The 26,109-nt window shown below is 38.4% G+C and overlaps 1 protein-coding gene across 2 annotated transcripts; it reads right to left on the minus strand.

Moving 5' to 3' along the window:
- Window positions 1-26,109, minus strand: egflam (EGF-like, fibronectin type III and laminin G domains). Of its 2 annotated transcripts, XM_035907338.2 has the most exons (26): window positions 25,811-26,109; window positions 20,293-20,402; window positions 16,350-16,436; window positions 16,150-16,176; window positions 15,790-15,907; window positions 15,548-15,683; window positions 12,981-13,147; window positions 10,772-10,846; window positions 9,508-9,620; window positions 9,158-9,405; window positions 8,365-8,552; window positions 8,092-8,192; window positions 7,912-8,012; window positions 7,620-7,764; window positions 6,548-6,737; window positions 5,602-5,727; window positions 4,957-5,200; window positions 4,752-4,863; window positions 4,027-4,143; window positions 3,598-3,778; window positions 3,311-3,334; window positions 3,033-3,111; window positions 2,811-2,954; window positions 2,310-2,393; window positions 1,883-1,986; window positions 1-1,783 (listed from the first exon to the last, which is right to left on the minus strand). In XM_035907338.2, exons 1-26 carry the CDS (start codon window positions 25,914-25,916, stop codon window positions 1,632-1,634), a joined length of 3,279 nt encoding a protein of 1,092 aa, XP_035763231.2. In that variant the 5' UTR covers window positions 25,917-26,109; the 3' UTR covers window positions 1-1,631. The 2 variants fall into 2 exon arrangements, with proteins under 2 accessions (XP_035763231.2, XP_006789791.2); XM_006789728.3 differs by lacking the exon at window positions 10,772-10,846.

The following is a 26,109-nucleotide window of genomic DNA, read 5'->3' on the forward strand; positions in this document are numbered from 1 at the left end:
AAGTTGTTTAATCTGTTTGACTGGACTTTATTTAGAGGGTGTCACAATATACCAAAACATATACAAGCTTACTTTACGTATTTCATCATCTTGTAATAGGACAAGTCTACAAGCCCGAATAAGCATACTTCCCAAAGCGCCAACAATCAGTCTCTAGTCACATAACAAAGGACGACCTCTTGACACACCTCTTTGATGCACTTAATTGTCTGCTTTCCTTTTCAGGAGTACATAATTAGGGAGACATTAAGGCTTGAGTAGTACGTTTTCTTTGTGTGCACATTCATTCGCGATGTCCGTCTTACTTCTCCCATTTTGGCTATGCACAGGTCAGGCCTACAGACTGATTTCCTGCCCTCACTATCTGACTAGTACGGCAGCGTCAATTTAAAGTTAAAGCTTTAAATGGACATTTAGACACAGCATCCGGGATCATCGACACATTAATATTTTTCATTTTTCTACGATCTATGGTTATTTAGCTTTTAAAGTCAGCCGGTACATACTACATGTTCTGTACAGTCAACCTATTGTAATTATTCTGAGGCTGAAGTCAGCTGATACCGCTGACATTCACAGTCACATGGTGATTTCATTAGTTTTGCTTCTTTTGAAACACTTTTCATAATGTCAGGATTAGCATCACAGACTTTCTTTGAAACAAGGGGATATCTCCCGTGGGCAAACCAGTGTATTTTGACAACAGTGTCTTGGCTTTGTGGGAGTGACCATCACAAGAAACATACCAAATAGATCATAAGATGCAAATGGGGTATTCGCAGAATGCCCCTTTTAAAGGATAAAGTTCAGGCATGAAGAATAAGTAGATCAATCATTTTGATAATATAATCAAGAGTTACCAAGCAACAATTCAAAGGCTGATGTCAACAGCACTGTGGTTTGTGTCAGATGACAGCAACAGTATGTCACACATAATTTACTGAGGATTTGATCTGCCTCACCATATCAACATTAGACTTTCATGTTACTAACATCTGGGAGATCAAAATGAAAGACCAAGTGAATTAAAAGAAGAAAGTTAAAACCAACATTTTGCGTAGCTGACGTATTTACCCTCCAAAACTAGAAACGTTGTTAAAAACTGACATCCATCAGATTTTAGAAAATATCTGTCTACAGACTGATAATACATCACGAACAAGAATACAAATGCCACAACAACAAAGACAACAGAAATCCCCTAGAACCAAAATCCTCTAAAAGAAGTTTATCTCTGCTCGCTGTTCTAGGTCAGGTTCATGATGACTTTTGATCCCTTGGATCACTTGGTTCTTCCAGCAATCAAATAAGGATTTACAGTAGAAAAAAAGAAAAGAAATAAAGATACAAATAGAGTCATCCAATGAAAAAGTCCTTCAAATGTTTTTTTTTTAAAGATCCTCATCAAACATAATGCTTTGCTTTTTTCTCCCTCTTTTCACAAAGTACTTGTGCTTTCTAAAAATCCTCTCAGGGTCATCAGATCTGAATTGGTACAAAAAAGAAAACACAACCACAAATTATAATTTCAGTTTTTACTGATTTGTTGCTGGTAAGTGAGCTTTAAGATGACAAATCAGATGATTCGGTTGGAAAATCTTATCTTAATCTTAATCTGCCGAAGTCATTCACTAGTTGGAACAGGTGTTGATGTTCTTGCCGTCAGCAGCATCCTCCACCAGCGCTAAGTGATAGTCCGTGGACAGTGTGAAGTGGGACACGCAGCCCACCAAGCCTCCAATGTACTGTCTGTTTGTGTGAAGCGCTATCTCCTTCATGCCACCTTAAGGCGAAGAACAGAGAGAGCACAAACATACAGATGTGAAAATGATCTCTTAATCTTTATCTTTTTACGGGATTAGAGATTTGAGGTTTCACTTACCAACATATAAGGGCCCATTGATATTAAGTTGTCTCATTTTACCAGGCGCCCTGCCTGTCTTTGCCCCGTAGTCATCTACAGTCAGCTTTCCTGACTGGCCATCCCTGAATACAGTAAATCAGTTAATCAAACTGAGAAACTGAACTTCTAATTTGTGCAAAACATTTTTGTTATATATAAAAATAAAATATTGACCTTAGATTTTATATTTAACACAGGGATTGAAAGGTGATTTGCGGTAGCAAAAGACTGTAATGAATGACCTACAACTGCTACTTCTACCGGATTGGTTGGTTATAAATGTTATAATAAGGCTATAATGCAATATGTTATTATAAAGACTAAGAGAGGCAATTTAAAATAAACAACCAAAGTGGAATGTGATCAACATACTGGATAACCATTTGACAGGATTTCATGAGCTTACCTCACAGCTTTGACTCTGTGCCACTTTCCATCGCTAAAGGTCCCATTGATGACAATGTTGGCTACACCACTGCCCAGGTTGTAACTACAACAACATGGGAATGCATACACGTACAGCGGACTGCAGTGGAATTACATTTTTATGGTACAAGCCTGATAAATCCTGATTCTCTTAGTGATCATGGTCCTCACACAGACCTTTTTTTTGTTTTTAGCTCTACCTCTGCTGAGCACGTAGCTCTCACTGCCCCTTGATGGCATCAGCAGTCCTACTCTATTATTACTGTCCTTCTTGTGCACTAAAAAAATTTTTTCCATTTGTTTTATGACATTTTTTGCCCAGCGCAAGAACACAGAAAAGGCAAACACATGGCATCTAGAATTTACACTTGAACTAAAAGCATTTCTTTACAATCCAGTTACATTTGATTAAGAATTATAAGACATCATGACATATTTTACTCTTTTTATAGTGCCGTTCATGTTTTACAGTGATAAATACCTGAAGATGAGAGCGCCATCTTGAAGACCCATAGAAAGGAAGTCACTGTTGGGTCTCATTGGACTGTCTCCTCGCCAGAGCAACAACCCGTCTTTAGCTGTGCTCTTAAAGCGCATGAAAAGGCTGGTTCTGGACCCAGATACTCTGTAGAAAGATTGTAGAATGCACTTCATGAAAAAGCTAGAAATTAAAAAACACACACACAGGAATTTCCCCACCAACCTTTTAAGGATATCTCTGTTGTCATAGGTCAGGTAACTTCTTCCGATGAACTGTGGAATCTCTATGGCTTCAGTAACAGCTGGGAAGAGAACAAGAGCTCCTTTCATATCATCACAAGGTGGCAGCATCAGCATGTGTCAACTTATGTCTACAGCTAAGAGAAAAGACCAAATCTGATCCTGTGGTGGAAGATGTGTGAAGGGAAAGAAATCTTACGTGTTTTCCAAACAAGGAAAGAAAAGAATATCTACTTTTTGAGATCAGGGAAGAAGACTTACTGTTCAAACAGTAATTCCCACACTCTGTTCCATGAAAGCATTAAAAAGAAAAAGTAAACTTAAGGGACTAAGTTTCCATGAGAAAAAACTGTCATATTGGTGGATTTAAAACAGAAAGCATTATAAAAAATAAAACTAAGCACAAAATATTTCATGTAGCATGTAAAAACATTAGCATATTTTATTCTTAGCACCGTGTGAACAGCCTGCTGATTTCTGTGACGTGAACCAAATTGCACATCAACCGAGTTCATCTGTCGATGAGAACAATTCCACATGCAACAGACCTTTCTGGCAATGCCTGCCGTCGTACCCTAGAGGGCAGTCACACTCATATCCATCCCACTTTGGCCTGCAGGATCCTCCATTGGCACATGGACTTTCCACACAAGGGTGTGCAGAATTGGCTACATTAACTCCACCAGCAGTTGCAGTTGTTATGGGGATGGTGCGATCATTGAGTATTAGCTGAGGGGGTGAAAAGAAAAGAACACAGAGAGGAAAAGGACAAAATGAAAGAGCGCGACTGTAAAAAAAAACCAAACTAAAATCAGACACCTGCCACAGTAGCTTGGAGATTGTACGCAGTATACATCATATATAATGTAATGCTGCTGTGTCACTCTTGATGGATTGGAAATGACTGAGTAACAATCTTGCAAATATAACTGTGTTGCAGATCACTGATGTTGGCATATCTAAAAAAAAGCAATCACCTTCTGAATAATGCCAGTGAAGGGTTTTATTACACCTGCTGTCCGCTTGGTTTTATCGTACTCTGGCACGCCACCAATATAGAGAGGTGAGCTGCAGTTGATCTGAGTGAAAGCTCCCTGAAACATAAATACAGCAGAGAAACAGGTGGATCATGTCAAACCATTCATCCGCACATCCGCTTAAATAAATACATGTTTTAAAAATCTATAACTCTGGATGTGTTTCGCTTGGTCAAAGAGAGCCTGATATTTTTCTCAGGAGTTTAAGAACCAAACCATGGCTAAAAGGTGATTAAGTGTTGCACATTCAAGAGTTGACTTTAACAAGTGATTGTTCTAATACAAATGTCACTTAAACATGCCTTAGAAACTAATAAGGTGTGTGCGTATCATGCATTGAGGTTTCTAATGTAATTAATTCCTGTTTTATTTTGAAATCCCCCAGTTCTGTGTATTTCAGTCAGTTTTACTTTTTGTATCTGGTTAGTTTCCCACCAGCTGTCTGCATTTTTGGCCACTTGTCACTTGCCTCTCATGTATGAAATCTACCCTGACTATAAAGACCTCGTACTTATACTTGCTTCTAGTATCTTGTGGTTTGATTCTTTCTCCCGTTAAACTATACAGTTGAGTTTTTTATGAAGTATATTTTCTATAAATATATATTTTTTCTAATAATAACATAACATAGTTTTTGCAGATGGTTCTAATGGACTTTAATCTACCTCAGCAATCCCCTCCATAGGTCTTTGGCTGTCCACCTGAAGGATACCACTCTTTGCTGTACGTGATACTCTTAGCTCATGCCATGAGTCCAAACTTATCTGCTCCTCACTCCTGAAACACACAATAACACACATTTAGTATATCTAGTTAGATAATGTAAAACCAATGTGAAAAGAAGATTCAAAACTTGGCTCTATCCAGCACCTTATGACAGCTCCTCCAGAGCCACAGTCAAATCTGAACTCTACATATCTGTCCACCAGGTTTATAGCAAGGAAGTCCCCGCTCCCTGCGTCATCACTGTACAGCAGCACTCCATCAGGGGCTGACGGCTGAAACGTCACCTCAAACTCAGTGAAGGACAGGTAACTCTGTGCGGACTGAGGCCATGGGATGACGGCATATGAAAACACTGTTTCATTGAAGAGTGGCGAGGACAGTGAGAAACCTGAGGAAAAGGAGAAAAGACACAAGAAAATAAGTAAATGTAAAGAAGAGGAAAAACGTTGATAACAACACAATGAGATTGTAGGAAGAGATATATTAAGGAGAGGAAAAAGTGAAAGGCTATTTTGTGTGAAAGCTGGTCTGACATGCAATCAATCCTTCTACCGCATATGAGAAATATTTCTTATTTCAATCGATTTTCTTGGCATTTTCTTCAACTGCTGAGTAATTACCTTGAAAGGTTTATGTGACAATACGTGAAAGTCAGCAGGTAAGAAGAAACGGCAGGGATTTTATTTTTCCTTTTTTCACAGCTGTTCAAAACTCTCCTTGTAAACTGGATGCTTGTGTGCGCGCTTTTGTAGGTATGAGGGGGGGAAAAAGGAGAAATGGTTGACTCACTCTCTTCACAAAGTGCTCCTCTGAAGCCAAGTTGGCACAGACAGATGTAGCCATCAGCACGATTTGCAAAGCAGACTCCGCCATTGGCACAGCTGACCAGGTCACACACATTGTCACTGCACTCACCTGGTACATTAGGACAAAGCCAGCATATGTACTCTGCATATGTTTGTACACACTTACAACATAAATACAGTTTCCATGACTGCATTGTTCCTATAAACAATCCTGCTCCAACTACAGAAAAGTGAGCAGGAGTACAACACTCACACAACACGCACAATCAAACTATATGAGTTTTTTTTTTGTTTGTTTGTTTGCCTGTTTTGTATGAATGGGGTATATTTATATAAAAAAAGACTTTCAGTGATTTTTAATTTCTTACAAAAGTTATTTAATATTCTTACCTCGTTCATAAAATCATGTTGTGAAAAAGTCCTTTGTGTTCCATAATTTGCCAAAAAACAATCTGCTTCTTGCTTCAGTGACATATTGGCTAAAACCCTGTTATTAAAAAGCTATTTTTGTCTGTCGCTGTGACAGAAAATTATCTAAAGTGGCAACAATTCCTTTCTTATATCACTGGATTTGTCTTTTTTGTTAATGTCAGATATTTTAATGCTCTCATTATACACCACGACATGGTCTGCTTTCATTTTTTCTTTTAAGCAAAGTGAAATAACACTAACACCGGGTGGTGTGATGAATAAACACTGTCATCCATATTCAAACTATGCCCACTAATGATTATAGTTATTTACTGTATGCATGAAAACCAAACAGCCAAACTCTAGAATTACTGTTCAGCTACTCAACCGAGCACCAAAACTTCAGGAGACCTAGTGCACTGTGGGTAATATGGATAAGAGCCAAGTGCCACTGGCAGCGGCCACATTAAAATAACATTCACCACACAAATTCTCTCACATCCTGTGTGCTTCCTTACCTATATCAGCTCCACTCAGAGCACTGCCCAGGGGCCAGGGCCTGATGTCTGTAGCCTTATTGTTGATGGTCAGACTCTGCATGCAGCCAACAAAGCCACGATTTGTCCCTGTCGCTTTAACCAGCCAGTAAGCGCTTGGAGATCCACCCACATGCAATGGGGAGCGGAAAGTGATCTTACTATACTGACCCTACGAGGACAAGATGAAGAAATTAAAACCTCTTTATTTATATTTTAAGGATAGTCTGACCCCTTGTAAGACAATATTTGACAATATGCACCAACAGTTTTGGTGCAAGTAGTTACAGGAACCAACTGGTCATCCAGAGGATGAAAGTGTAGCACCTTTAAACCTCTGGGCAATCACTTTTATTCGCAGGGTGACTTTACAGGTTGCCTGGTAGGAGGCAAACCATCACAGTTTGACTCGGACATGTTGCCAACATGTTGCAATCAACATTAGTCAGCCTGTGCTAATGACTGCAACTCATCTGGGGCGAGTCTCTTTGCAATGGTGGACTCAAACTGGTTGTATTTTGGTTATATTTCTATATAAAAGCAAACCTGCAGAGCGCCTGTGTCAATTTACCATCCTGCAGTAACTATGTTACTATTTGTGGAGACGTTTTTGAATTTCTGTTCCAAATCCACTAGACTAAGAATGCAAGCAGTTAATTTGAGTTTCTGTGCATCTAGATGGCAAACACAAACAGAGTGCGTGTAATAGCCAACTTGATCCCATTCGATAGCCGACTGAGCCGACTGAGCAGACTGATCGCCGTCTCTATACACCAAAATCACTTTGAAGACAACAACTGACTGCAAGAGGTTGCAGACCTGGTCCCTGTCTTCAAAGCAACCATTGCAAAGACAACAAGACTGGAAGTTCACTGCACACAACTGCACTAATTTTAGTAGAGTTGCAGTCTCCAGCCACTGAGTGACTGTAGCATTACACCTGACTGATGACACATCTTGTATCAGTATGATTTAAATCACTGTTTAACTTAAAATATGTTTTTAAAAAACAAAAAAAACAATTTGACATTTTTCATTTTCTTTGTATTATAACCTGTGATCGTCCGGATATGGGTGTGTCGTTGTCCATACGGAGCCAGCCACTCATGCCATCTCTGAAGACAGTTACTGTGTGCCACTGACCGAGAACAATGCGGCTCTCACTGACTATCTGAGCTGCTCCTGTACCACAGTTAAACCTGCAGAGACAAGAATCTGGCAGGTAAGCATCATAGCTACAGACAAGGAAAAATCCCATCTCTAAATCTTATGCACCCTACAGTGCACATTTATTTCTTTTGATAAACAGTACATGATAGCTAATGTTATTCTGACATGTTCCTCACCTGTAATGAAGCTTCCCCCGAACCAAAGCCAAAGAAGTAAAGTCTCCACGGCCATGTTCATTCTCTCCACAGTACAGCAGCAACCCATCCTCAGAGTCTGCCTGCACCAAAGAGAAACCGTCTGAAATCTATTTTAATCACTGATAGAAAAAAAAAAAGATATGAAACGTGATATCTTACCTTAAACTCCAAAGTAATCTGAAAGGTTTGATAAGAGTTTTTTAAGGGTTCAAAGGTCATGTGAGAGTGGCCATGGAATCTGGGAAACTTCACTGTTAACGCTGAAGGAGGACAAATGAAAAGAAAAATCATGACAAATGAGAAGTAAGAGCACCCATGGGTTGGAAGAAGAAAGGGACACTTCTTGCAACCTTGACAAAATAGCCACTACACTATCAGAGCACAGCTGACATAAAATGTTTTTAACAAAAGAGATTCAGAAATCTTTCTTACCCTCAGAGCACGTGTCCCCTCTTCGTCCAAGGTTGCAGTGGCAGCGCGAACCGCCGCTTTCGTAATCAGTGAGACAGAAGCTGTCGGGCGGACACACAGTATCATCACAGCTCAGGTCGTACATACGAGGTACCTCGCCTTTCCAGGGGGACGTGGTCGTAGTAGGTGTGGTGGTTGACAAAGGGATGCTTCGGAGGATAAAAAGAGAAAGAAAGATAAGGAACTTTAGTAATCTGTTGCTAGTTGGGGTTACAGTAACCTAAGGGGCAATATATTTTGTCGTGTATTTAGGTATGTCTTCTAAAGGTGGCATTTGATTGTAAATTGTTCCTTTTTTGCTTGAAGGAAAGGAACAAACAGCAAAAAGCCCAAAGTGCTCACCCAAAATCAACAGAACAGTGGCCAAGCCACCTTATATTGCTGCAGATAATGACATACAGTACATCACAACCAGACATGTGTGACATTTCACTGCTCCATTCGCCATCTTTATCAAATAATTAAGTGCACAAAAAGACATGTTCTAGGAAGCTTTTAAGGGGGGAAAAGCAGAAAGCCAGGAGAGATGGAAATATAATAATCACAATCACAGACTAAGGAGAAAAACTGTGAGCATAAGAGCAGTAAAAGATGTATTTTCTGTTCACGAGGAAAAATCTATAAGTGGTTAATTTTGCCTTTAAAAGGTTTTGAAATCTCATCAACAACAAGAAATTACAAACAAATCCTTGATGGAAAACAGATATTAAATTAAATAATCATTTTAAAAAGGTATATTTAACATCAGCCTTACCTGGTAGGTGTGAGTGGGGCAGTAGTTTTGGTCTCAAGAGTGCTACTGGGCTGTGAAGTGACTGGGAACAGCAGATCTGTAAATTCTGAAACGATGGATGATGTGGTGGTGGAAACTGGTGCAGCTGTAACATTTGGAGGAGTCATGGTGTTCATGCGGTAAACAACATTTCGACCAGATGGGGGACCAGAGTGTGAACGCAGTTGGGACTTCCTGTTGTCCTGACTTATACCTGGAAATGGCTTCAGCTAGGAGAGAAAAGAGAGAAAATCAGTGAGAAAAAAATGAAGTGAGTGATAATCAAACAGAAAATAGGGCTGCAGTTTAGCTCTGGACTGTAAAAAACACACCTCTTCAATGAAGATATCATAATCAGAGTCATCAATGTCAAAGCCATCTTCATCTTTGACCCCAGGATCTGTGATGTAACTCCCATAATCACCGCTGCCGACATCTGATGCACCTGTTACAAATACCACAGAGGAATATGACTTGATAATTATTACAAAAGAGAGCAATGAGTACAAAAGGACAACAACAGGTTATTAGGTAAAACACAAATCATGAATTCCATGCAGTGAACGCAGGTCAGAGAATCAATGAGCTGGAAAAGCTGAAGACATGAAAGAGGGATTGCAAATATACAGTAAAGCTCAACTTCAATCTTTATTTTTTGTACAACAGAAGATTTGACTCTTGGAGAAAAGCTCAATATTTTCCATCAGTAATATGAGAAAGTGAAATGAAATATATTCTAGACTCAGACACGGTTTAAAGCATTTTTCTGCTTTAATTCTGATAGTTATGGTCTGTAATCCATCCATTAGTAGTAAAGTAAAGAAAATTATCATTCAAACTATAAATACAATGCATCTCTTGGCCTAGTTCAGTACATCCAACCACAATCACTGCTTGACTTTCCATTTTGTGCTCATTGACATAGATTTTCTGACTTTCATGAGCTATAAACCATGTAATAAAAATTTCAAAAAGAAATGCTTGAAATCGTTTTCTTTATGTGCAATGAAAAAAAAGCATATGAAAGTTAATCTTTTTCATTTCTTTTCGCTTTTTTTTATTATTTGTTATAAATACGTTCTCCATTTTGCTCTTTCATTGGCTTCTTTTTGAATATGGCAAGTTGGTGTTCATAAAATCACTGAGTCTCCATTATAAAATGTGTCAGTCATTTTGCATGAACACAGAGGGCCACCAGTGGTTTCTTTCATAATATATTTGCAGGATCCAGGGGTGCCTATTTAGCTCAGTGGGTTGAGCAACAAATAGCCTTAAAGGCAACTTCAGGTGCCTGGGTTTTATTTCACTCTCTGTCCATCTTCTCCTGTTTGCTCTACTGTCCCATCATAAAAAAATAATAAAAAATAAAATAATAAATATGTATATTTGCAGTCTCTTTCCCATGTATGACAGTGATGGTACAGTTAGATGGTAGCAACAGTGAATGAGATCAAAATGACAAACAATAACGGTTGAAGAAGCTCTGGTGTTTGGTTATGACTGTGACAAAGGGGCAAATGTGATCATACTTCTCATATTATGATGATGATAATGGTGACAATAGTAATCCAGCTGATGCTAGCCCAGTAAGTCTACCTGTTAGTCTGTACCGAGGCTGCTGCACCACATACTGAAAAGTGTCTCCTCCGTTCAGAAGTCTGCCATAAGAAGCTCACAGTGTGCAAAGACAAACCCAGACAGTAAATACCTGGATTCCAATAAAACCTGGGAATTGTTACAAATTTATTTCACAATAGCAATAAAACACATGTAAACTAATTGAGGTGGAATATAAATCAGCTTTTAAGATAAACAATATGCATTTTTATATTCGTATAGAGCTTCATGATGTCTTTTCTACACACTAGAATGGAAAAGCAAACAAAAACAATGTGTTCAACATAGCACACACACACACCCATCCCTCTTACTCTGAGAAAGCTTAATCTTAGCTTACATAACCACTGCTCCCCCTTCTTCTTGCTCTTCTCTCCCCTCATTCCTCTTAACTGTGTAAATGTAGTAAATGCTGGAATCTGAGGGATAAAATCATAAACCTTTGTGTATTGCTGTGGAGTGATTATGCACAATTGAGAAAAATAAATAAATAAATTATATATATATATATATATATATATATATATATATATATATATATATATATATATATATATATATATATATATATATATATAAAATTTATTGACTATATCGTTCACAAAACTAAACAGACAGAAAACTTGACTTTTAAGTGTGAAACAGTGCTAAGATTTAAACTGTGATTAGCACAGCCTAATGACATTAAATCCACTGAATAGCAAGTGCTGGCACAGAGGCAGGGGGGATGCCCAAAAAAACCTCTCATCAAACTAATCTGCTGTTGTGTAACAGTCCCCCTCAAACCATACCACCCTGTTTCTAACCACTCTAACCACACAAACAAGAACTGCTGCAGAAAGAGCGGCAACAAAAGTATGTCAGTCAGTCAAGCCCACGCCTGCTGCTCATTGAAGCAATGGTGCATTGTGTGCATGTGTGTGTGCATCCATTAGGCGTGTGCATGGGCAGAGAAGGGGTCTGGCATCCCATCCTTAATCCTGTCTGATGAGACTCGGACGTAACCCGCTTTTATCCCCTGCTGAGAAGCCACGCTTCCCTAGACCCGCAATTTCTGTCGGTCTGCCTCTGCAATTCACCCACTGTATGGTGTTCGTGTAACTTTCCTTCGCATCATTCTTAACAATGTCTTTTTAACTGAATCTGTCTCCCTGTCTGCCGCTCCTGCACTGTCTCTCTGAGGACTTAAGGCTCTTGTTTCAATCAGATCAGTTTACAACAATCAGACAGCTAACACAGCGTTGGAAGCGGTGTTGCCTGCAGGTCACAGAAGAGAAACCTGGATAATGTGATTGTGTTTACATGGCTGTTTAATTTCAGTAGTTATAGATGTAAAAAGCTAAAGCCCGACATGCACTGCAGCTCACACTCACACATACAAGCGTAACACTATGCCCATTAATCTCTAGGTGAATTCATCCTCGATACGTTTGACATTATTATTGCACATTTTTGTGCGTGTGTGTGTCTAGCACATACACACCTGTATGAATGCGTGTGCGTTTTAATATCAATCAGCTCCTTCCATCCCCCCAACCCTATCTTGCCCCCAGCAGGAGGCTACATCAAAAATAATAATGTAAATGACTTTGTTGCGCCGTATCTCCATTATCCAAGGCTTTGGTCACAATACCCACTGACACACTGCCGGGTGCTGTCCTACATTCAACCTGCACACAGTGTTTCCATGCCAAAGCCTTACCAGAGTTAAATCATTTTTACGTCACATGAGGTTTGAGGAGGTTTTGGCCTACAAAAAAAAACCTACAAACAAAAAAAAGCTAAATTTTTAAGAGATTTGAAAAATATTTGTGAATATAATATATTGGCCAGTTTCATTCAGATCCGTAGACTCACGCACTGTTGGTCAGGAGATAGAGTATGTTAATAATAATGTGTTTAACAGTCATCTGTAATGTTTTGGTCCTTTGTTACATGATTTACTATTGCTGCACACCGCTGAGAGAGAATTTCACTGACTCCACAGGAACACTGGGGTGTTTTGTAAATCATGAGGATTAGTTTGGTAATGCAATAATATGCATAGTCTGTTTTGTTTAGCGTGGGTGTATTGTTTAAACTATACTGAAAAAGAGCTTGTTTCGAAATGTGGTTCTAAAAAGAGTAATGAGGGCGCTTGGCCACCACGACATAAAACTCTGGCTCAGATATCAACATTCGGCCTTACCGAGCGTGCGCACGGGGTTGTTGATAGGACTGGGTGGGCTAACTCCGTGTTTGTTGACCGCCCTGACAACAAACTGGTACTCTGTTTCTGGAAGTAACCCTTTGAGAACCATGGAGTTAGTCTCAATGGGCTCACGAATATATGTCCACTCTGTGTCCATTTCTGGCCTGAGAAAAGAAAAGACAGGCATAAAGATACAAATATAAGAAGATTAATTTGACACTCATTTGATGTTTGATAGTTTCGAAGACATCAATTATCTTTTTTTTTTTACTCTTCAGTTATTTTGTCTTTTAGAAATCAATGAAAAAAAGGGTGATTACACTCAAAATCTCTCCAAAGTAATTGTTTTTAGAATGACGGTATGTTTTTGTGAGGGATCTGTGATGTAATCTTCCACTTGATTGCGTTGCCCCTACTGAAAAAAAAAATCTATAAGCAGCGGCATGGAGTACAGTTTCCAAAGAATAAAAAAAGAGATTATTTAACTGATTATTTGTTTTATTTTTGTTTTTGTTCTTGTCATACTACCACTCTGGAGATCCTTAAAGGACATTTTTGATTATCGTAAAAGTCAAGAAAAAACTAAAACAATGAAGTCCTGAAATTTTCCTTAATCTCCAGCTTCCTTTCTTTGCCTGATTCAGGCAGCCTGGGGCCATAACTCTCTCTTGAACGGAGGCATCTTCAACAGCAGCTTCCACTCAGTGAGGCCTCGTTTGATGTAAGGGGGGAGAAAGATTTGCTTCTGAGATGATCCTTCTGTGTTGAAAATCTCCCCGCATGCAAACACAGACACTTATTCTTGTCTGCTCGCTCACAGTAAGTGTTTTTCAGCCCGCCCGTCTCTCCTCTCTTTGCTCATTCGCGGGGTGTTGATTCTGCATCCTGAAGGGCGACACTGCTGTGTTTTTTAAAGTTTGCTTCTTTTTATAGCTTTTAAACGCTTCTTTCTTTTGTGACTTGCTTTTAAACATGTCTTTGAAATACCATCTGATATTTCACAGAAAAAAAAATATCTGGCAAATCATCAGACAATTCGAGACAAATTATTTCTGACCTCAACTTTTTTGGAAGAACACTTGTCTAGACATGGGAGGTTCTTTATCTGAGTGCCTCTATGTGTGCGCGTGTGTGTGTGTGGCTGAACATTACTAAACAAAGAATGAAACTCATTCTTTCACATGTCACAACTGACCCTTATGTCAAAACACAAAAGCTTACACTGAACAGACAGGAAAAGCCTCATGAAAGTCACTGTGAAAGAGAGCTGTGTGTGCCCTGTTTAGTTATTTGAATCTGAGTAGGTGCAGATCTCTACATCCGTTAATGCAAACCAACTGAATTGTATTTGAAATATGGTTTCTTTTAAGATAGTTCATTATTAGCACTCTGCTAGCTTTCAAAACTGTTACTGATTAACAGTGTATATTATTGATCTATTTCTAGAAGTTAATAACTTCTAATAATGAAAACATAGTCCATTATTATCACTTTAGCAGTGAACAGGTACTGTTTTAAAAGTGTACAGATGTTGTCCTGTGTCCAGCGTCTGCTTGTTTCTTGTCGAGAGCCTCAAAAGACTGAGGGCTGAGGAGTTGAGCAACTTCAGGAAGCAAATCAAAAAAACTGAAAGCTGGGGAAACCACTGTCCTAAAAAACAAGTGCAAGCAACAAAATTTGATTATACTGAGAATCACTTCAGGTTGCTTTGCAGCACTGTAGTGGCAGACTCTTTCAAAATCAATTCAAGGTATCTGATTAATTAAATCTGCAATCATAAGTTGCTGTTTTTACATTTCAGCCCATAGAAGGATAAAACACACGGGGAAAGAATGAGAGGTTGTGGTAGCTTTGTTTTGAACCTTTTAAGCAGTGTTTTTTAACTTTAGGGTGGACACCCTGAGGTGTTGTAAGATAAGTTCATGTAGCTGGTGTGAAGTAAAAGCATACGGCTCGGTAGCAGGGAAAGCTCCTTGCTAAATGTTAGATATCAGCGCAACAGGGTTTGCCATTGCTGGTGTACCTGAAAATCAAATACACATTTCACATTTGGTTTATAGATTTGAAAGTCAAGTTGATCTTCTAACACTCCTAGCAAAATGGAAAATAAGAAGATTTTGCAGAACTGTCCTTTTAGGTCTGTTGTTTTCCTCCATGACGACAACACTCAGTCTTAACTTGTTAAGTGCATATGTGAGCTGATTTTTAAGTGTTTGCATAATTTTTTTTTTGCACCAATTCCACTCAAAAAAGACCTTCTAGTGCTGAAGTCGACAGCTGTACAGCACCGTAAAATTACTATTCCTAAAGTTGGAACTACCGATGTTATGGAAGATGCCGTTTGCACAGTCCGTTTGCCCCTATTTTTATTTTATGTAATGTTGCGCTCTCAAAACTGTCAGAAAAAATTGGCTGGTTTTCAAAAGCGAGCAAGCCAGAACTAGCTCCAAACCAGCACTGGCGTTGTGTTGATGTAAAAGAGGTGACTGGTGTTTGTGCTGTTGCGTGTGTCCTATGTATTAACATCAAGTCAGCAGTGATGAAACCGGTCAGTTCTGACTGACCTGATGTAAGCCACCAGGAAGTGAAGAACAGGTGCGCTTCCGTCACTCTCGCCTTGCTGCCACGATAGCGCCAGCTCTGTGTCGGATACGGCCATGACAGTGGGCTTGGAGGGGGGTGAAGGGGGCATGCACATTTCTAATGCCAGGGGGAAAAACTGTAGTCAGCGAATGGTGTAAACGAACTACTGTAAAGCTACTGGCATCGACTGTAAAATGATCTCCGTCTACTCACATATTCTTACCCTGTGAAGCAGTGCCGATGTCTCTGGGCATGCTGGGTCTTCCCTCCCCTGCCCAGCCATATGCTCCAACACTGACTCTGTAGTTAGTGTTCACCTTCAGGTTACTGATGTCAACATCCTAGAAGGTGAATGTAGGAAACCGATAAAGAAGCAGGGCAAGGATGATTAGAAAGAGAGAGGGATGAAGTAGAAGAAAAGAAAGCAGGGATGGCATTATTAATTAAGGATTTTCTCAGCATCAGAGCGGAAATAATATCAAGTTCACAAATAAATGTCAGTCGTGACAATAAAGCAGGAGAACCGTATAATTTTATAGAGAAAGTGCATAATGTGGAAAGCAGTGGCTAGCACAGCACTTACAAAGCTTGCTTGTCCATCAAATTGTCCCTTTGAAAAAGAAAAAAACAGATGTTTGCATAAAATTACAGTGTTATGACTTTAATAACAAGTTCAAACTGCAACATCCATTCAGGTTTCCTCTAAGCAAATTCAACATTGTCTACAAGTGACTGCTAAAAATTCAACACCCATTACAGGTGAATGTATCTTTGGATACTAACAGTAGTCAGCATGTCCAAGCTGAGCGGCACCTCCATTATAGACGCGGTCCCTACTGTACGGCCATTCTTCATCTCTGTGTAGAAAACCTGGATGATACAAACATTCATAAAATGCAATGAGTTTTTGGTTTCTTTGGTTTTTGCCTTTCCGTTTTAAAGACATAGCGACAACAATGTCAAAAGAGGGCTCGCTAGAAAAAATTTATGAGGAAACTGAGAAGACTGTTTGTAAACTTAAAACAATTGGCCACCCCGCATGTTTATGGGGTAGCTCTGTAGTTGACTAATCCTCTTAGTGAAGACATATGGTCAAAAGCAGAGCACACGCAGTCATACTGATCCACAAATTGCTAATGGGCGACTCAAAACAAAAACAAGGGAAGAAGAAAGGAAGCAAGGGTTTGGGTTGTCTTAGAGTATACCACATTCAAAGAGAGGAAAAACTAAAATTATGACTCATGTTACAAAAGAATCTCTGCTTATTTGTTGATGACTTTCTATCAGGAGCTGAGCAACCAAAGAGCAACACGTACATGTCAGTCCCCTGAAGGTCTACATCAGATGTTACCATGTTATCATGTTGCCTAGAAACCATCTACTAATGGGCTAAAACGAAAGATTATATATATATATATATATATATATATACACCTTATAACAGCATTGTTTCATTGTAATTTTATGACATTTTACATACACAAAACGTAAAATATTACCTTTTTTTTTATCTAAATCAGATATTACAATGTCGTATTCCCCAACAAGCACAAACCAATGGGCTGAAAATGATCTACTCTTAGTATTGATGCACCTGCAGTGCCTTATAAAAGTAGTGTATTGTTTTAATTTCACAACCTTAAAATCTCATTTAAATCAACACAAACTGGATATTGTGATATATAATAATGTCGCTTCCTTCCTAAAATTACTTAACAATGATATAAAACAACATGTATATAATATGTATATATAATATAACAGGACATGGATACAGGCATGTATTGGTCGCTCAATAATAAATAAAATTTGCAGTCAGTCGATTTTATGTTAAAACTTCCCTGCAACTTTTTTTTGTTCATTACTGAACGGAAACTGAAAGAAGCCAGGCCAACTTTAGTGTTTAAAGTGCAGCTTGTATAGAGTGGAGCAGACAATAAATAAAGATTTGTGACCACATCTTTCACAGCTACACTGTCCCTGTAAAAAGTCATATTGTGGAAAGGGTTCCACCCCAAAACCAGAACTTTCAAATATCAATCTAGTGCTCAAGGCCCTCTTAGTGGGCAGTGAGATGACAGCACTTTAGAAGCAAAAAAAAAGAAAGTGGGGGACACTCATGCCAGTGGTGTGCAGAAGGAAATGGAAATTTTTTTCAAAGGAAAAAGAGAGAAAATTTGATTTGTGACATATCAGAGAATTTGTTCTTTATGTTTGCCAGCTTGAAAAACCTTTCTATGCATTTTGAAAGAGCTCTTGAAAGAATTATGTAAGTCCACTTCTGAGAAAACCAAATACTTTTTTTTCTCTTGGTTTTAAACAATTTTTTTTCTGGGACTCAAAAAATAAAAATGGTTCAAACTAGAAAGAAGTCCTCCACAATGGAACATCCATATTCCAACCAAACATAACAGGATTTCAATTTTTATAAATAAGGTAGCTAACATCTGGCTTAAGACTTTGCTATGAAAGATATGTAAAATGTTTCATTTCACCAACATTAAATACCTAGCTACTCTAAACTTGTGATGCAATTTTGTTGTATGACTCATGTTAAAAACTCAAAGTTCAGCAGAACATGGGAATCATTTGCTATTGGATGCTAATGGAGCAGAGCAAACAGAGCAAAATAGAAAAGTTTCTATGATCGCCTATATCAGGGGTTAAAGATGTGGAATGGAGCTGGATATTTTTCAGATAAATGTAGACATAAATCAGCTGAGAGTTTAATAAAATACTAAGACTATGCTGAAAGATAAAATGTGCAAATGTAGTCTATCTGATTAAAAAAGTAACAAAGTCTTTCAGCTGCTTCTCCTGCCCCATTCAGACATGTACGCCTTTCCTTTAATCTGACAACTTCCCCCTTTATGTATGAACTTTTCCATATGTATGTCTTTTTTCCAATAAAATTGTGACTCCTATCTAACACGGTTGAACCTAGTGACATTAACGGACAGGAACGCACGAGATTGCATTTGAGTTGTTGTTATTTGGCCCAATTTATAAATAATAAAGTTTACAAATAACATGTATGTCCTAGGAATAAGACAATTTCATGTTGATTAGCTACTGATTGGATGTGATGTTAGAAAACAACGAAGTGATACAAGGGTGTGAAAGCTTCATTCACATGGTCTATAGGCTGGTTGGTGACCATCTAGATACCACTGGTAGCAAGGGAAAAGTTAGTATTCCCCAATGGTTGTGAGTGACTGTTGAAGGGTGATGACAGTCGCTATCTACGTGATGTCTAAAGCTGCAGCCATGCAAGCCAGGAGAATCACTTGTTTCTACGGTGCTAAATGTGTATTCTGCAGCTGATTGGCAAGTAGTTGCTGCAGGTTGTTGTCAGTTGTTAGTGTGAAATCAGTTGCAAAGAAGTGTGTGGTGCTGCACCAAAACTTCCATGCTATTGCTTTACAAACACTTGCAAACTACTCTATAAGTTGTAGTTAAACTGTGAAAAGTGCAGCGCAAACCAGAAATGCTCTTCTTCTACACTCCCTATTTTTTATTTGTTGTTGTTTTATTTAACCTTTAATTAAACAGGAAAAATAAACTTTTGAGATTAATAGCATGTCCTGGCCAAGAAGGACAGTAGTCAAACATAAGCTGCATAAATTAATAGCACATATCCATATATATACATCCAAATCTACACACTGGTTAAGCACAGGCAAAAAATAGAAATAAAATACAGAAACAACCAAATTTTATAAACTTCAGATTCAATAAAAAAATGTATAACTTAGAAAAAGTAATTTTCTAATGCCAGAAATAACGGTAATAATATTAAAGCAAAAGATTTATAGCCTGAAATAACTGCCACCAAGTCATTTGAAATTGTTTTAAATTCTTAATGTGAGACCAGTTTCTTAAGTTTTATTTGATTCTCATTTCTCATTTCTGGAGGAAAGAACTTGAATACAATCTGAATGTTTTTTGCTGTTGTTTTTTTTTTAATTCAGTGTGGCTCTATGGGAAAGACAAGGAGAATCTTTCCTATTTCCTATTTGCATTGCATTTTCTTCAAGTTTTCCTGCATCTCTAAAAATAAAGGGCAAATCGCCATCATCTATGCAAACTACTGGCAACTGCAGCAGCAATCCGTTAGGGAGCAAACTAGTCACAAGGAGGTTCTTTACAACTGATTTCAACCAGTGACACCTCCACGTCTCAGCTGCTCAGAGAACACACATCTTTTGCCTGGGATCTCTGGCGTCGTTGTGGATGTAAGCCATGTGACTCAGGCCTTGGTTTGTCAGTAGTTTGCCATCTTTTGGTGTAAGAATTACTAACTCTTTGCAATAATATATGTTAGTATATCAATTCAGGTAAACTTCCATATTAGTACTTCAGGTTGATAACTGGTTCCAAATCTGTCCTCTCTATTGGTTTGGCACTACCACCAGTTCCTTTCATCATTGCTGATATTTTTCTGGCAGTTGTGCATTACAAAACAATTATGTATAACCGGTGGAAGTTTAAGTTTTGCCCCCTCTCCCTGTAGAGTAAAAGTACAATGCAAATGCTAAAATTGCGTAAACTGTATATTTGTAATGTGGGACTTGATAGAAGAATCCGACCTATAAGCAGGAAGAATGCTGATACAAATATTTAAAAAAAAAAAAAAAACCCTTACCAACATATCTAGTGACATAATGTAATATAACAACTGAAATATTGCTTCAGCTGTTAAATTACATTATGTGTCTCTAATTACCTTATATCCAGTGATGGTGCTAACATGTCTCCGGGGCATCTTCCATCGTACACTGAAGGCAGTGCAGTTGATTGTCTCCAGCTGGATGTCTAATGGAGGACTCAGGCGATCTGGTTAAACAGAGACGACACACTTAGTGACAGATATAATCAGTAAGGGAAAGAGGAGATATACAAGGGAGGAAAGTAGTGGTTTGGTTGTATTAGAAAGCTGTGACCACCTGGTTTTGGACTTAAATAATGTTATGCCAGATACATTATGGAATTAGTTTGGATTTTATTACAAAGAATCTTGATGTCCTGCTATCAGCACGGTTCAATAAGTGATGAAATAAAATTTACAACATAAACCTAAAGCTGCTGAAATGTTCATATTCATAAAATGTTCATATTAAGCATAATTCCAAAATTCACTTTTCTGTTAAATGTATAAACAAACAAACCGATGAAGAAATGTCATCATCAGTGCGTTATTGTACAGTACCTTCCCTGTAGGTGTGATTTGATGGGCTTAGCAGCCAATCAGGCAGATATTTTCATCAGGAATTGTTATAGACCAAAATTCAATAAACTTGAATGTAACTATTTCAGTTACAGTTACACTGTGGCCAGAAGCAACACTTCAGATGAACATGAATGCTGCTTCGTGTCTGCTAAATCATTAGCTGTTTAGCTAACATGCTCACCACAAAATATCAGTGTTGTGTTCTGAGGCTGTTTCCCAGTCTTCAAGTCTACAAAAATGTTGTAATGCAGATTTCAAATGTGATATTTTAAATCTTTACTTAGTACTTTCTACATGTTGACAATGCAAACCATATTTTTAAGAATCATGATTACAATGCTTGTTATAATTTTTGATCAATAAATCATTAAGGTAAGCTTGAAGACCTTGGTAAAAAGCCAGGATTTCATGGATTGTTATAATAAAATAATAACAATAAAGTGGTACAGAAATGTTTTTTCTGTGTTACTATTCAAGCACTTGTTTGTTGTTTTTGTTTTTTGAAAAAAAAATACAGAGGATTTCTTGCAAAGTGCGCACCATTGCCTAACCTCTGGATTGGTGCTTTGCTGCCAGTTTTGAACAAAATAAAGTCTCTTGCAACATATTTCCCAACAGTTAGTAGCAGTCTGGAAAGAAATTACACTCTTTTCCACTTGAGTGCATTTGAGTGGTGAAAAAATGGACCACTTCTAGCTTATAATATCAACTGACTCTGACTTCAGATGTCATTTTTTCATGGTTCTAGATACTACAAATGTATGTAATTGCCTTCCCAGTGTTCAGCTATGGCCTTAAAACACAGTACTTAGAAAAGTTCTTAAAAGAGCAAGAAAGAGCAGCTACGCAGCTGTCAATCATTAGGACTTCTACTGGCTTCTAATGTCCTGTGACGTGACGTGGAGAAGCATGAGCAGACAGCGATGTTTACAGATTCCTATTTGGACACTTTTTTGTCAAAATATTTGTATATAGTGAATATTTGCCATAAAAATGCTAAATATTGCTGTACAGCACCTCAATATGATGTATTTTAGTGTGCTTGCAGATAGATTTACCTCATTAAAAAATATGAAATGCAAGCGTTTGGTTCAAAATCTCAAAAATTAAAAATATTAGCCACAATTTTTCTGTCTGACTGACAGTTTGTGCTAGCTTTTACAGCTATAAACTGGTACTGAAATCAAAGAAACATAAATATAGCAAAGCAGAGTGCTGTAAATTGAAATCCCATGTAGAAACTGTTTACCAGTGTTCCTGTATTTTCTTTCCCGTGACTACCCTTTTCTCCCTCTCAGGATGACCTTACTCCTACCCACTTTGACCATCTTCTTCCGTCATCTCTTTTCCTTTCTCGCACCCCCTTGTCTCTGCTCTTTCACCTGAGTGGATAATGAAACATGTCAGGTGAATTCCCTGATCATTTATCTCTCCCCAGGGGTGTGTTCCAAGCAAACACATGGGTGCGCTGAACTCACAGATTTCAGATAGAGATAGAGAGAGGGGTCTCTAACTGTATGTCTGAAAACTTACAACAAACTACATGATGGATCGATGTGAGTTTTAATACCTTTGAATGAACTGCTGTGAAACTGTTATTGCACTTAATTGTGTGTCGAGAAAAGCTTGATATAGCCACCTGACACTCATGGTGTTTATAGCAGTTACTATTTGTCTTCCATGCAACACTAGCCTGATTTTTTCCCTTTTAAACACCTAGAGGTTTGGACTTTTTAAAAAAAAAAATGAAACACTATTACGGTTCATATTTAAAACCTTGCTGTGAAGCAACCTGCAGAACCTTTCTGTAAGATGCCATTCAGAAGTGCTCTGCAGCATGTGTAAGTCTTCATCTCTGGGCACATTCACGGCTACTCAAGGTACCTGATTCAGCGCAGAGAAGCTGTGTTAAAAACACTCAGCACCGACTCACACAAACCTTGACAGTTGATTTAGCCAAAATAACCACTCTGAGGTTCAAGTGGCCGAATCATTACTGTGCCACTTGTGAAAGAGGATTTATGGGTGTCTGGCGTGTGGTCCTCTCTGAAACTAATGTTAACAAAACAAATATTGATCAATCATATCTATATCGGATCACATTCGAGTATGGCTAAACATTAAAGACCTCAATGTCTACAAACTGCACACTCTCACTGTCTCTTGATAAAGTAACAGACTTGCTTCTTATTAACATATTTTTAATGAATATGCCTAATAGTAAAATTTCCATTTGAAAAGCCAAACTGTTGCTTTCACCATGAAGACATGGTGAAGCTCAAAATGAGCATCAGAATGGGGAAGAAATGTGTTTTAAGTAATTTTCTGCTAAACTGTTGATATACGGGGATTCTTTCCTGCAGAACTGTCTTTAGTGTTTACAGAAAATGATACAAAAAAAGAGAAAACATTATGTGTGCAGCAGTTTCCTGGGTAGAAATCCTTTGTTGATACCAGAAGTCAAAGAAGAATGGCCTGACTGCTTTGAGCTAATAGGAAGGCAACACTAACTTAAATAACCACTCGATTCAATCAAGACATGCAGAAGAGCATTTCTGAATGGACAACATGAACAATGGACAAGCCTGAAGTAGATGGTCTACAGAAGCAGAAGACCACACCAGGTCCCACTCGGCTTTGATTCTCACGACCTTACCAAAATGGGTCAATATAAGATTTGGAAAACTGGTTGCTTGGTGTTATAAGTTTCAATTTCTGTTTTTACATTTGGATGGCAGGGCCAGAATTTGGTGTAAACCAGGGGTAGGCAACTCCAGGCCTCAAGTGTCGGTGTCCAGCAGGTTTTAGATGTTACCCTGGGTCTACACACCTGAATCAAATGACTAGTTCATTACCGTCCTCTGGAGAACTTCAAGATATGTTGAGGAGGTAATTTAGCCATTTAAATCAGCTGTGTTGGATCAAGGACACATCTAAAACCTGCAGGACACTGGCACTTGAGGCCTGGAGTTGCCTACCCCTGGTGTAAACAACATGGAAACATGGATACAGCCTGCCTGGTTGGCTGGTAACAGTGGTGAACTAGCCATCTGGTGGCAGCATCCCTTCATGACCACAGACATAATGGGATGTATTTTCTTATGGCTGTTTCCAGTGGGTTAGCACGCCAAGTCACAAAGCTCAGATCATCTCAAACTTCACTGTGCTCAAATTGCCTCCGCAGTCACCAGACCTCAGCCCAGTAGAGAACCTTTGGGATGTGGTGGATCAGGGGATTTGCATCATGGATGCAGTCGACAAATCTGCAGTAACTGCTATAACATGCCAATATGGACCAAAATCTCTGAGGAATGATGCATCTATCTAGTGAAGAATTAAACCAATTCTGAAGGCAATAAGCTCCAATCAGGTACTAGCAAAGTGTAAATTGGCTGGTAAGTGTATGATATCAAAATTTCCATCTGTCGCATACAGTTAAACCAGCATATCCAGCATAAGTTAACACTGTTTATTTTAAGTCCAAACTGTACCATGCATCACAGCAACACATGACTTTCCTCAGTTTCAAATGTGTGAATATAAAGTCTTTTTTTCATGTGCTACTAGATCTAGGGCACTTTCAAAAAGCTGCTTTCATAATATTTGCTCTCACTCAGTCAGCAGTTATCAAATCTTATATTCAGATATTTTCTTTCTGAATAAGCCACCTATTCCCTCTGATTATCATCCAATTATGAAGAAATGCAGCTCTTTTCAGGTACGAGCCATTCAGAGATCATTTTTAGTAAGACACATGCTTTTATGGTTCTCTTCAACAAATCTAAGGGATAATTACACAAATCTTTTTCCAGTTACTAAAAAAATAAAATAAAATCTAATGCACTAAATTTAAGGCGATGGAAGATGTTTGAAAAAAATTGGGAAAAATGAAAAAACAAACATTTTCACTTGTTCTGTTACTAATGTGTATTTTAAGAAACTAAAACTGTCAAAATCCTGAAAAAGAAAGACCACCTGGATGTCATTCATTGTGGACCCTTGCTTAATTTTTAAGCTTGAATTTAAGTTTTTTCATTAAAGACAGATGTGACTCATGCGGACACCGAGTCCCGTTGACATTCCCCCCTCCCTGAGAATGAGGTCTGAAAGACCTCAGAACAAAAACAAGTACAATTGTCACTAGCAGTCATGAAGACAGAAGTAAAACCATTCTGTTTTTGGCAGTCTAAACTGTGGTGAGTTTATTGTGCTGACAGACAGATGTGAAAGTCAGCCTGCAGTGGCCTGTGGGCCCGTAAGAGTGAGGGCGGGAGAAATACAAGAGTCAGACAGAGTGACAGTGAGAGAAAAAGGAAGTGACGGAAAGAGAAAGAAAAGGAAAGAAAGAGGACCAAAGCGAGGAAAGGAAAAAGAAGGACAAAGAGTGAGGGAGTGGAGGCTGTGCGCATATCATGAAATCAACATCCAGGGATTTCTGTCCAAAGGACACATTGGCAAGTTTAATGATGGCTGCCCCAGTAAAGCTGAAGATTTCATTTTCTTTCATTCTATCCAGCTGACATATTCTGTAAAACTTGTAGCCAGCTTTTATCATCATAAAGTATGCCTTGAGAGGAGAAATTTCCATTTTATCTGGTTTTACAGTCCACACCATAAATATTTACTTATTTCTTGCTCTTCAGGCATTGTTCTTAAGCATGTGTAATTTGAAATTAAATAGCAGATAATAAATTCAAGTAATATTTATCTTTTGTAATGAAACTAGGTTTTTTATGAATATGGAAAAATATGAAAGGGATAGGTCTCTTAGGGACATTAAAGTAATACTAAGATATTATGTGTGATAGAAAAAACTTTGCATAAAATTGTGTAAGGTTAAAGCAGACTTAACGGTACTGGTGTAGTGCAGCACACATGATGAGCACATACAAATACTGTGATTACATGCACAAGGCTTCACTATAAAGACCAACTTAAAAAAAAATCAGTAATGATTAGGCTATTGTTATAACCGTAACACCTTGTCGGAGCTGGTTTTAGCTGCAGAACTTACCAGACCTTCGAGCATTTGATCTTCTTGCACAAAAGCAAACGTTGGCTGTGCAAATTGCAAAGAAAAGTAGATACAAAAGACTTCTTTCTTTGCACTTAGATTCCATGTCTTGTTTTGGTCGAGATTTTCAAAACCAGTGACCAATGTTCATTTTACCACACATTCAAACGCGCATGTAATGCAGCTAATCCGGTCGCTGATAAAAGTTTTCTTAAAAACAAACGTTTTTCATCCAAATTCTGGGGACGAACGCCATCCAAAGACGTGCAGGGTATGTCCGAGAGGAGAGGGCATCTACG

The sequence above is a fragment of the Neolamprologus brichardi genome, chromosome 12 (assembly GCF_056152115.1).
Source record: "Neolamprologus brichardi isolate AB-2024 chromosome 12, ASM5615211v1, whole genome shotgun sequence".
Classification (NCBI taxonomy): Eukaryota; Metazoa; Chordata; class Actinopteri; order Cichliformes; family Cichlidae; genus Neolamprologus; species Neolamprologus brichardi.